Consider the following 12,925-nt stretch of genomic DNA (forward strand, 5'->3'; position numbering starts at 1 on the left):
ACATCAATAACCACGTGAGGTGTGAGTCAGGAGCTGCTGATGCTCTCTAGGCCACGTTTAAGTGTTCCATGTGATTTTTCCTGTTCTTTGATATACTTTCCCCTTCTTCAGCTTCAGAATGTTTTCAGAGCCATTTTCCTCTGGGCATGGTTCTGTCTGGGTGTCCTTACTTTGGTCCCGATGCGTTCCCCGCCATCTTCTTCTTGAATGCCATTTGCCACTTACTAAAAGAGAATATCAAATGCTAAATCCATTTGGGGACTGTCATCAGTGATGAAAAGAGATTCTTATCAAACCGATGCTATAATTCTGCCAATTTTTGTCTATTTTCCTCCACAAAATTCCCACTTTTGTGACTCATCCGGATATATAGGTGACCCTGGATTCTTGAATGCTCTGCCAGCAAAACATAAGCAGTGACAGAGAGCTAGCATGAAGAGCCCTTTCACTACAGTCTGGTGACAGTGTCCACTATCTAAGGACCAGCCTACTTAAGGACAAAGTTGTTCATCACCAGTGGCCACTGGGTGATGAATTCTTTCAACGTGACAGTCCATGAAACAAAATTCCCATATGGGAAGTTAAGACCGACATTGTTGTGTAATAAATGAAACAAAAAAATTACCGTCTTGTCAAAACTAAAAGGTCATAGAGACGCTTTTTTTCTCTAACATAGAAATCTTATTCTTATTACTAAGAAATCATTTCACGATTTGTTCTGGACAAAGCAAAGTGATAGATCATTTGACTTGGTAGAGCAAAATCCATCACTGAGGGCTCGCTTCCAACAAGTTGTCTCTTGTACATGTGTTAAAAGCATGCAGTTCAAAGATCCCTTAATGGATACAGTTCTAGAGATAGCTTTGGATTAACCATATCAAAGAAGAATCATTAATGGTTCAGTGCTGACTTAGAAGAGTACCTAGGGAGTGCCCCGGGGATCTCTGCTTGGCCTTGAGCCATATAATGTTTTTATCAGGGTCCTAAGTGACAATATAATCATGCTTCTCAAATTTGGAGGTAATATGAATGGATTCCCTGAAGCTGAAGGTCTGGAAGAGATGGGAATCCTTTGAGATACAGAATAACCTGATTTAGGATCAGAACATTATTAGATTAAAGAATTAGAGGTGGAAGGGACCTTCAGGGCTACATAGTCCAACCCCCTTTATATTAAAGGAAACTGAAAACCAGCAAGTTGAAGTGACTGACCCAAGATCACCCCAGCATTAAGTGGCTGAGGTGGGTAGAAATCAGGTCCTCCACACCACATGCACTGGATTTTTGCCAGTAATAGAGCCCTGTACTTGGTATCAGGAGATAATGATCTAACTTCTCTCACCCTCAGTTTTGCCATCTCTAAAATGGGGATAATAATGCTTGAAGTCCCTAACTCCCACGCTTTTTACTAGAAAACCACTTTGTAAACATTAAATGCTGTAAAAATGTGAATAGTCATAATTATTATTCATCATTAAATCAAGAGCAGTTTTTTGAATGTGTTTATATGTAATTGGACAGTTTAAAAATCTGTTAATGCATTGTCATCTCACCCTCATTTTTCTCAAGTTTAAAATCATGTTTGATTTCTTCTTTTTCAGCGACTGGCTAAATGTTTTCAGTCCCCCCATCGTCCCCCCAAGCCAGCAGCCTACAGAACATCTGGATTCCTCAGGAAGTTTGAGTGTTCAAGGTAGGAATTTAAATAGTAGCATTTGCTGAAAAGGAAAATAAGTGAATTTATAAACCTTTAAAAATAAACCCAGAGCAGGAGGAGGCTCCTAAGGCCATCTCATCTGCCTCCTTCCTCTCCTCCATTTAAGAATGAGGAAATCTTGCTATTTTTCAGTTGTAAAATACCAGCCACATAGGACCATTTCTGTACTAGGGGATATTGTCTTGATTTCTTCCTTCTTAATTTCAGTGAATATTTATTGTACTTCTAAACAGACTATATGCATAACCTAAACAAATCAAAGAAGTGGCCCTGATTTCTAATTAGTGCTTCTAAGAAAGTAATTGTAAGGTTTAAGTCTCACTTCCTGAGCAATACAAAGTCGTCCACACGTTTTTATTGGGAGAAATCACTCAATGCAACTCTGCTGTTCCCTAGTGGAAATTTGAAAAGAACAAAGAGACAAAACCTGAGACGGGGGATCCTTTGTCAGCGATCTCTGCCCAGGTAACCCATTTGGTTCCAGCTTTGGGATCGAAGTATTACCAGTAAGGTCCAAAGAGGAGACAGCAACAAAATAAGTTCTGCTGAAAATAGAGCAATGTGAGTGGTAGCAAAGGAAAATAAATGTATGCTCAGCCTTGACATCATGGCTGGCTAAGAACATTCTCGGCATCTTATCTCGAAAGAGAGAGCACAAGACCTAGAGTTAGGAAGACAAAAAAAAAAAAAACAGCCGAAGCCAACCAAGGTGCCAGTTTTCTGCTGATTGCCCAAGGGAGAGAACACTGATATTTCCACATTTGTCTTCAGGTCTAGAGAATTCAGAGTGAGAGCTCATAAATCTGACTTGTATATTTTGGCTGCCCCGGGGATGGAGCTGTTTCTGTGATTTACTATCTGAAATAGATTATGCCCCCCCCCCCAATTGGGCATCTTTTTGGAGGTATACATTTATAATTACTCATGACAGAAAATAGGGCCTTGCTGTCAAGAAGGGACCTTGCTGGGAGGAAGCACGTGATCTGTTCTGTTAAATGTCCCAAATAAGCCAAAGAGAATGAGACTTTGATCCTTGAGCAAAGGCACCCGAGAGATAGATTTCTGATAGCGCCTCAAAAGGCATCTTGAAGTCACTGTCACAAAGGCGAGCACTGACAGCAGCAACTCAGTTACGTGGAACATAAACTGAGCTTCTGCCAGAGGGGAAATTAAAGGATTGCATTCAAATGAGTCCTTTCGAAATGGGCTCTCTCACGTTAACTCCTCATGGCTCAGCACCTTCACCTGGTGCCAGTGTCACCGGCTTTCTGGCCTCAGTGAACCAAGAAAGCCTGTGGTCTTCTACTTCGCATTTCTACATGTTACCAACCCAAGAGGCCCCCTAATATACCTTCTGTACCTACACCACTCCCAGGGCTTTAAGCCAACTTAGAAGTTTGAGAAGTTTTGTTTTTTTCTGTTTGTTGTTTTAAATTTTTTTTTAACATTCTTTTACTTATAAATTTTGGGGTCCAAATTCTCTCCTTCCTTCCCTTCCCACATCTAGGGAGAAGGCAGCAAAATGTATTATAGATCTATTATAGATGTGAAATCATGCAAAAATGTATTTCCCTATTAGTTTATCTCACAAAAAAGCAAGACAAATTTTAAAAAGACGGAACATTATATACTTCAGTTTGCACTCAGAGTTCATCAGTTCTCTCTCTGGAGGTAGATAGCATTTTTTTTTTCATCATGGTGCCTTTGGAATTGTCTTATATAAATAATTGTATTGATCAGAGTAGCCAAGACATTCACAGTTAGTCATCGTTAGAACATTGTCATTTTTATGCACAGCAGTCTGCCTTCTCACTTCATTCTGCATCACTTCATATCATGTTTTGTTTTGTTTTTCCTGAAACCGCCCCCTCACCATTGCATTAATACTTCATCGCAGTCATATGCCACACCTTGGTCAGCTGTTATCCAATTGATGGGTGTCCCCTCGATTTCCAATTTTTTGCCAGCACAAAAAGAGCTGCTAAAAATATTTTTGTACCCATAGGTCCATCTCCTTTTTCTTTGATCACTGTTGCGTACAGATCTAGGAGTGGTATCACTGCAACGAAGAATATATATAGTTTTATAGCCTTTGGGGCTAGTTCCACATTGTTCTAAAGAAATATTAGACCAGTTCACAATTCCTCCAACAGTTTATTAATGTACCTAGTTTCTAGTTTTATTCCCTCTGATATTTGTCATTTCTGATAGGTGATAGCTCAGAGTTGTTTTAATTTGCATTTATCTAATCAATAGTGATATAGAATAGTTTTCACATAATTATAGGTAACTGATTTGTTCTTTTGAAAAATGCTAGTTAATAACCCTTGGAGCTTGAATGGCTCTTATTTTTGTAAATTTGATTCCGTTCCCCAATTTGAGAAATGAGGCCTTTATCAGAGAAATTTGTCTTTAAAAAAGTTTGATAGTGACTTCATTGTCTATGATATCTTCTGGCAAAATGAAGTTCCTCTGCTTATCTCTTTTAATTAGCTCTATTTTGACTTTTGCTTTATCTAGAAGTCATGATTGCAACTCGTGCTTTTTTCATTTTAGCTGAAACATAATAGATTTTGTTCCAGCTCCTCAGTCACAATCAACTTTGGTGATTTTGGAGAGGCAAACAGTGGAAAGCCAGGAGAGGTACTGGGCAAGGAGAAACAAAAGAATATAATTCAGATAGCCATCTTAAATTAAGAACAAGGAACCCTTGCCCAAATTCCCTTATATCAAGTGCCCCTTTAGGATATAGCTTTAATGTCCCCAATTGCAACTTGTACTTCACTTTTTCATGGAAAAAGTAGTATAAAGTTTGTCAGGTGCAGTTGAGAAGCCATAATGAGGTTGTACTTGAGGGGGCGTGTGCTTCCAGCTGCAGGGATTTGTGTCCACACACACCCTGTTATGCAGTCTCATTGGGGTCTGGAAGGAACCCTGAGTTCAGTCATGTCATCACATGGGCCCTGGGGATCTGCCCAAAGACAGGAACCAGTGAAAAACGTGGCTTTCCAAGCATTGAGGTCCAAGTGCTTTAGGGCCACTCTGGTGGCTCAGGGGCCCTCGGAAGGGATCCACAAGGAAGGTACCACCCCGTACACCCATGTGTGCCTCAGAAAGGCCTGCAGAGTGATTGCCAAAGCCATGTCTCGGGCCCAAAGCCAGTCCTCTTTCCACTCTACCAGGCTTTGGTTATTAGCCTAAAAACCCAGCAGTGGGGACTGATTTCATGGCATCAGGAACTCCTAGGTGGAGAAACACCTTCCTCCAGGGCAGCTCAATACTTGTGCAGCATCCTAGAGCCCTGGTGAGCTACCTGGCACACCAGAAGCTGATGGGACTTGGATAGGGTCTCACAGCCTGCTGGTGTCAGTTAGGACTTTCTGGCTCCACCTTGAAGTTACTGCCTCTACTTTCATCCAGGGGCAGCGGTAGCAGCTCACCATTTACTTGTATGAGAAAATCTGTTACAAGGTCTCAAGAGTTTGTTGATAAACGGACTTTGGGGCCCAGTCTTTTTAGAAATTGGCAATGGTTTTATAAGAAGTTGTTTACACAGTGAAATATTGATACTTCAAGATGAAGCAAACCTTCAGAATTCTCTTTTAAGTAGCATTTCATCAGAATAGAAAATTGCTTCTGGCTTCCACAGTGTCTGATGTACACGCTTTCCAGCTGATGCCTGAACAACAATCAATACTCCCTGCCTGTCGTTCACTTGCTTTCTGAGCAGCAATAAGATTCTAATTCTGTATTGTCAAAGAAATCATATTTGAGCCTTTCATTTCTCTTGTTCTTCCCCTGGGGCTCACGTCTACTGAGAACACTGTGCAACTTACAGAGAGCTTCCTCAAGGATGCTTCTTTGCCAGAGGGATGCTCCAGGTTGTTGGAAAACCCCACATTCAATGAGATCCTCTCTCAAAATGCCATCTTTCTTGGTGGAGGGTCAGGCCATCCCAAATGGAGATCCTTCCCCATGGAATGGTTTCAACTAGTGTGTTAGTATGCACATAGGAAAGTAGTCCATCACTTCTGAAGCTCCGTAAGGGAGCTAGGGGATATGCCGAGGCGGAAAATCGAAGCATAAGGAAAGTAATTCAAAGGTGTTCAAAGTATCTGGCCTCCAATGACATATTCTGGATTGAAAAGTTGAGTGATTCTTTTTCACAGGCTGGATGATTTTTTTTGTTTGTTTGTTTTATAAGTGCATTAAATGTAGGTAATTATTTACATTAATTGGCTTTCATAAAAGTAGGTGAACTGGAGAATTGACTCCTCCCAGTAACTCTTAATAGACAGATCAGCAGACAGCCAATATCACAGCATTAGCAATGGTTGAGTCGGTTTTTCTTCTGTTATTACCGTTAACTAATTTCAAAGTGGATGAGGCTGAAACTCAATAAATTGATTACTAAATAAAAGGCAATTCCATTTAACCAGATATCATTTTATTATGGGGGAAAGCTAAAAAGCCTGATTTGGACCCAGGTCTAGATTGTTCTAGTGGTAGTGGGAAATTGTCTATTTTTGTTGTTGTTGTTGTTTTTGTTAATATATCCTTGTTGAGGTATTATGGCTCAGCCTTAAAAAGAACAATTTGCCATTTTGAGGAAAAAACAAACCCTGTGTGATCCAAGAACGTAATTGAAAGTTTCCATCGTACCCATGCACGGTAATTACTTTTCATAACATTTCCCATTGCTTTGACATCATAATGGTAATTGCTTAATGACACTATAATTTCATTACATAGTGATTACAATGGCAAAGTGATGTTAGTTGAAGTCTGGGGAAACTACATTAGAACCAAAACAAAATCTTTTGATGAAGTTAGATTGAACATTTCAGTGTCAAAGGAGATCATTTCACTCAGTTTGGCTCCAAAGATGCGGTTTTTGATATATCAAGGTTCAACTCATGATGGTAGCCATATTGTAAAATAATTAAAATAACCAAGCACATATTTAAAATATCCCAGGCTCAGCACGGCATCTGACACAGAGGAAACACTTGAGAAATGCTTGTTAATTTATTATTAATAACAATTCCTATTTCTAAAGTTCTCTGAACTTTACAAAGTACTCTCCTTCCAGTAATCTTCCAAGGAAGGTAGGTGTTGCCTTGTTGGTTTGAGAGGGGGATCAATGGAAGGGAATAGCATTTTTTATCCAGCTTCTCTCCCCGACCTCGGGTCCTTCACACACGTGGAAAGGAGACATTCTGTTGTGGTGACTCAGTTTCATCTCACGCCTGTGTAGTTTATGGTGTGGGAGGATGGGGATTGTAGGTCCATAATATTTGTGTAGGGATAGATTTTCTATTCACATATGTGCGTGCATATATGAAACAATTATAAATTCGACAAGAATTCAGCTTCACAACCACGCAGCCCCTACCACGTGCAAGACTATCCCCATCAGCACCACAGTGTCCTTCTAGCAAACATCTAGAAATGAATTGGGTCCCTGTTGATTCTCCCTGCCCAGCTGGGTATAGGACTCACCCCTCATCCGCCACCCACCTTCCTAGCAAGATTCCCAACTAGCCCTATAATATGCCAGTGTTTCTCATCTTGGAATGCTAGCCCGTAAATCTGCCTTTCCATAAATTACAGGTAGAGAGGCCCATAAACAGTTACCTTCAGTATAATCCTTCACCACAAAGGTCAGATTTTCCCAAAACATTATTTAGTCATGACAAGAAATAGACTGAGGTCCACAAGAGATTGATGATGCAAAAGAATTCACTCCACAGCTATATGATTTTTCGGTTATCTCTATTGGGAAAATTAGTTTTACTCTGTGAAAAAATGGGTTTTGGCTAATAGTTCAAGAACCTTATGTAGAGAAGGCTACAGTTAGAAAGGCACGTCACATAGTCTAGGCCAGGGTCCTGGGCAAGGGTATTTTTCTCATAGTAAAAGTAATAGGGTTAATTAAATCTATAAAAATGGAACATTAGGCAGGGAAATACTGCAGGGGACATGATCAATGTAAAATACCCTCTCAGCCTGTCAATTTTAGGCCACGTGTAAGGAAGACTTGATCCCACGATGCTCACTCTAAACTGGGAGCGACCTCCTGGTCCAGCCAGTCCAACCCCTTTATTTTACATTTGAGCTCAGTGAGACCCAGAGAGACTAAGGGGCTCTCCAGACCTTTGAGGCAGGATTTGAATTCAGTTCTTTAAAACTTTAGCACTCTTAATTTCAGACCATGAAACCTTAAATTAGGTCTTTACAAACACACACATTTTAGATAATCTTCCTGGTGGCAGTATAGTCATACTCTGGGGGGGTGTCTATGTGTTTCTCTCTGTCTCTTGACAATGAGGAGCACAGGGGGTCCCCTGCTCACAACCACCCCCCAGTCAGGCTTCCCAGGCCTCTCCAGCAGCCGGCTTCCCAGCCTGATAGCTATGATGGTTAGTACCAACCATGTCCTTGTAGACCAGAGTTAGTGGGGGTGACTTTGGAGTTGAATGTGAGAGGTGCTTCTTACATTCTAATGTAAAGGAACGTGGGGTTTTGCCTCTACTATATTAGATTAAATAGCGATCTATTTGATTAGTAGAGGCAATTTTATGGAGATTTGGTTTGGTTTGGTTTGGTTTGGTGTGTTTCTGTTTCTGAAGTGAACACATCCCATAGTTGCGCCCTGGGCCCTCCTGTCTGCTCCCCCTCGCTCCCCCAGAGACTTCATGCATTTTTGTGGCATCCACCACAGCAAGAGTCAATCAGATGAAACTACTTATCTCAAATGCCAGCTATGTGCCAGGCACTTTGCTGGGTCATGGGGGTGTATCTAGACCCAGGAAGTCACTACATGGTAATTGAGGAGCCCAGAAGAGACCCTTGCCTCTCCTCCAGACCTGCCCCTGAAAGTTTCTTGCTGAAATCGTACCCCACCCAAAAGCCCCTTCTCTCCTCTCATTCCCGTGGATTTCCAGACTTCAGAAGGAATGGGATTTCTTCCTTAGAGGAACAGCTGGAGAGCTAACCTCTTGGGCACTTGATTGAGGCACTTCAGGATTCTCCCTCTACCACGGGCTTCTGGCAAACTGAATATATCCTGGCTATTCCAAAACTCAGTTAATCACAGTGGGCTGTGGCCCAGATCCATCCAGCAAAGGATCCTGTTCTGGGCCTCAGGTTCCCATCCTGGCCCTGAGTATCTGTCAGGTTACTTCATTTCCTAGAACTCAGTTTCCCCATTTTCGAGGGAATGATCTCTAAGAGCCTCCCAGCACCCAGGGCTGTATCTAAAGCCAACCTGGCCATCAAAGAACCAGTGGATCTCCAAGGCCTTGTTTCTTCCTGCCAGGGCAAGCCACAGTATTGTTGAGGTCCAAAGAGACCCCAAAAGGTTGGGATTGCAGACTGGTATCACAAGGTGTCTCAAAAGAATTTGCAGGCTTGAACCCATCTCTAAATCAAGTTTATTATAATTGTATAATATTATAATTCTAACACCAACTGAAGTGGGGTAAGTTCCAAAAAAATTTAGCCAAGAACCGGGAGCAAGAAAATAAATTAATAGAAAAAGACAGAGAGATCTTATTCTTCATGACACTGAGATGCTAATTTTATGGCCCAGAGGTAGAACTGAGGAATGGTCTGGTATGCATCTCACCATTTGTCTCAGAAGCCCTGTTATCGCTGACCAACAGCCAGCCACATTTGTAGGATTATATTATAGCATTCTAAGGCTGAGGGATTTTACGTGTTAGGACAGGGAGCCTCAGGATTATTGCTATTTTTCTCCTAGAAGCTATACCCCATCAGTATCTCAGTTTTCTTCTCCGTCAAATGGGCACCAACTGAGATCTCAATCAACTCCAGGTCTGTTCGTATTCATGCAAATGATAAAGATATTGTGGCAGAATGTAAGCCCCTCAAAGACAAAGACTGTTCCTCATCCTCCAAGGGATCTGGCAACCTGGCCCATAAAAGGCACCTAATGCCGACTTCCCTAGCAGACATCATCCTTTTAGCCACTTGGATGATTATAAATGAATCCTTTCCTGTCTCCATAGCTACTTCTCTCCTTTTTGTAGCTAGACCCTTTGAATTAGGCTAGGAGGATTTTAAAATTCATTTTTATTGTTTACCTTTTTCTAAGGGTTGGTACACGATCAAAGCCAGTACAATCCCAGCTTCATTTTCCCTGCTCCTCCCACTTCAGGAAGGACTACAATAAAGACAGCTTGGGGGGTTTGAGTGTATACCAGGTTAACAGGGAGCCCAGTTCCCAGTTATTCTATCTGGCTTTGTTTGTCCTTGTGCTTTTCTTTCCATCTGCCCAATTCCTCTCTTTCACCACCTCCCTCACAACCCAACAACTTAGAGGAAGTTCCTGAAGTCACTGATTCTCCCTTTGTGCAATAGAATCGGGAGGATTCAAAATATTAGGTTGACATTCTGGAGAGCAATCTGGAATTATGCCCAAAAAAGTTATCAAACTGTGCATACCCTTTGATCCATCAGTGTTACTACTGAGCTTATGTCCCAAGGAAATACTAAAGAGGGGAAAGGGACCTGTATGTGCCATAATGTTTGTGGCAGCCCTTTTCGTAATGGCTAGAAACTGGAAAATGAGTGGATGCCCATCAATTGGAGAATGGTTGGGTAAATTATGATATATAAATCCTATGGAATATTATTGTTTTGTAAGAAATGACCAACAAGAGAATACAGAGAGGATTGGAGAGACTTACATCAACTGATGCTGAGTGAAGTGAGCAGAACTAGATCATTATACACTTCAACAACAATACTATATGAGGATGCATTCTGATGGAAGTGGACATCTTCAACAAAGAAAAGATCTAACTCAGTTCCAATTGATCAATGATGAACAGAATCAGCTACACCCAGAGAAGGAACACTGGGAAATGAATGTAAAATGTTTGCATTTTTGTTTTTCTTCCCAGGTTATTTTTATCTTCTGAATCCAATTCTTCCTGTGCAACAAAAAATTCGGTTCTGCACACATAGATTGTATCTAGGATATACTATAACACATTTAACATGTATGGGACTGCCTGCCATCCAGGGAAGGGGGTGAAGGGAAGGAGGGGAAAATTCGGAATAGCAGTGAGTGCAAGGGATAATATTGTAAAAAATTACCCATTCATATGTATTGTCAAAAAAAAAAGTTATAATTATGAAATTAATAAAAAAGAAGGAAAAACTATAACAGATAAGTTCATTAAAAAGTTAAATTAACATATCTAAAAAATATATTAGGTTGAGATCCTGCAGGATTAGATATTCACTAAAGTTATTTAAATTTATGTTATTTTCTTTCTTGTTCTACTTCAAATATTACTATAGTCCACCTTCAGACACAAATTTTTGCTTGTTTGTTGAACATTTTCCTAACTTCTGTAATTTTCAAAAAATCAGGGGACCTCTGAGTACCCAGGGCCAATTCTCAATCTAAATCCACTGACCAAGGGGCATTCCCCTGGGTGACTTCCCACAGCGACAAAACCATAGATTTCAAGCGTTTTTATAAAAAAAAAAAAAAAAAAAACTGTCCTCAAGAAGGTGGAATTTTATCACACCTTGGGGGCAGGGAATCTTTTCTGTTTTATCCTCTTTCTCTCGGTATTTAGCTCAGTGGATTGCACAGTCAGCACAATAAATAATGGATTTCCCCGACTTTGTTCAGCTTTGTGGGTTCATGTCTTTCTCTTTTTTCCTACAGGTGAAGATGACTTAAGCACTGAAGAGGATGAGGAAGTGCTGACTCTGTTGTATGATCCATGTCTAAACTGCTACTTCGATCCCCAGACAGGGAAATACTACGAGCTGGCTTAGCCCCTTATCCAAGACCCAGGATGCCTCCACCTCCAGCAAGATATTATCTCACGCTTTAGCGCTTTGTCAAGTGTTCCCCAAAATGTGCGTGCACGTTGTGTGGTCACACTTTCAATCAAAATAGTTTGGCAAAGAATCAAATGTGTCTGTAAGTACCACAGAATGTTCAGAAATAGCTACGTCTTTTTTACAGATTTATATTCATTTAAAACGTTGTGAAGAACTAATATAATGACAGAATCTTAGGACGTTGGGGGCTTTTTCTTATTTGTTCTGTATCAAATAGATGATTTTGTTTATTTCCTATTATAATTCTTATGTAAACCAATTAAGAGTTATTAATTCGTATGTTTTGCAGTGTTAATTTGTAAATGATGGCTTGATATCCAGAAACTGTATTCTTTTCTTACCTGTTAAAAATCTATTTGGGTACTTTCTATTTTATTATATATTTGTATTACCAGAAAGAAAATAAAGTGTGATAGTCAAAGAAAAGTCTTGTAAGTTGCTCTGCAGTTTTATAGCATATTTGTATTTGTATTACCCCTACATTTTTACCAAAATATTGCTGGAAGTCCTTACCTTTTCTTAGTCACAAAAAAAAAAAAGGAAACCATCCCTAATCAGCTTAGTCTTTATAAGGCCTTAGTGTTGCTTTTTCATTATGATTCCTGCAGGTTCTGCCAAACACTACGGTGTTTGCTACTTATCAATTCAGGCCACTTGTCTCCTTAGCCCTGTCTTTAAGAGAAGAACATAAGTGCATCTTGTTGAATTTTTCCACCAATTATCTCAGAATTCTAATTATAACGGTCTAATTTCCTAATCTGAAAACTCCACAAACTGGATAGATTCCCCAATCTCTGGCTCGTCCGAGGTCATCTTGTCTTTCTTTTTGTGTGCTAAAAGTACAGTTGTGTGACAAAGAAGCAGTCCTGTGCTTCAAGCCCCGGGGAAGATAGCCTTCAAATATCTGCCAAGTATGGTCTTCTTGAGCCTGAGGAAACACTTACATTAGCTGCTATATTTTTTTATTTAATAAGGCAATTTTTTTAAATAAAGTAAGGTGCCTTTTGAAATGAAAAATGATGGGTGTATAGTCTCAGGCTCTTAATAGTAGTCACTTAGTGTTAACAGCTCGAAGTAGAAAATGTGTTCTTAATTTAAATAGCAGATTGGGCCCACTATTCAAGGGATGATCAATTATTTAGAGCCATATCCCTGATCATAAAATTTTAATCCTTTTGATCATAAAGAATAACTCTGTGATGAATAGACACCCAGGATTTTCCTATTTACAATAAAACAGTGAATATTTGGTACCAGATTTCAAACTTGAAAACACCCTCAGCAGTCATTGAGTCCGACTCATCCCTGAACAGGAAT

At 40.2% G+C, this 12,925-nt stretch overlaps 1 protein-coding gene across 1 annotated transcript in view; it reads left to right on the forward strand.

Moving 5' to 3' along the window:
- Positions 1 to 12,034, forward strand: part of CFAP20DC (CFAP20 domain containing) — a 195,500-nt gene extending 183,466 nt beyond the window's left edge. The window contains exons 16-17 of the mRNA XM_074284241.1: positions 1,602 to 1,693; positions 11,427 to 12,034. Of these exons, the coding sequence (XP_074140342.1) occupies positions 1,602 to 1,693; positions 11,427 to 11,539 (205 nt within the window). The 3' untranslated portion in view covers positions 11,540 to 12,034. The remainder of the gene's footprint in view (positions 1 to 1,601; positions 1,694 to 11,426) is intronic.
- The last annotated feature ends 891 nt before the right edge of the window (positions 12,035 to 12,925 follow it).

The sequence above is a fragment of the Sminthopsis crassicaudata genome, chromosome 1, assembly GCF_048593235.1.
Source record: "Sminthopsis crassicaudata isolate SCR6 chromosome 1, ASM4859323v1, whole genome shotgun sequence".
NCBI lineage: Eukaryota > Metazoa > Chordata > Mammalia > Dasyuromorphia > Dasyuridae > Sminthopsis > Sminthopsis crassicaudata.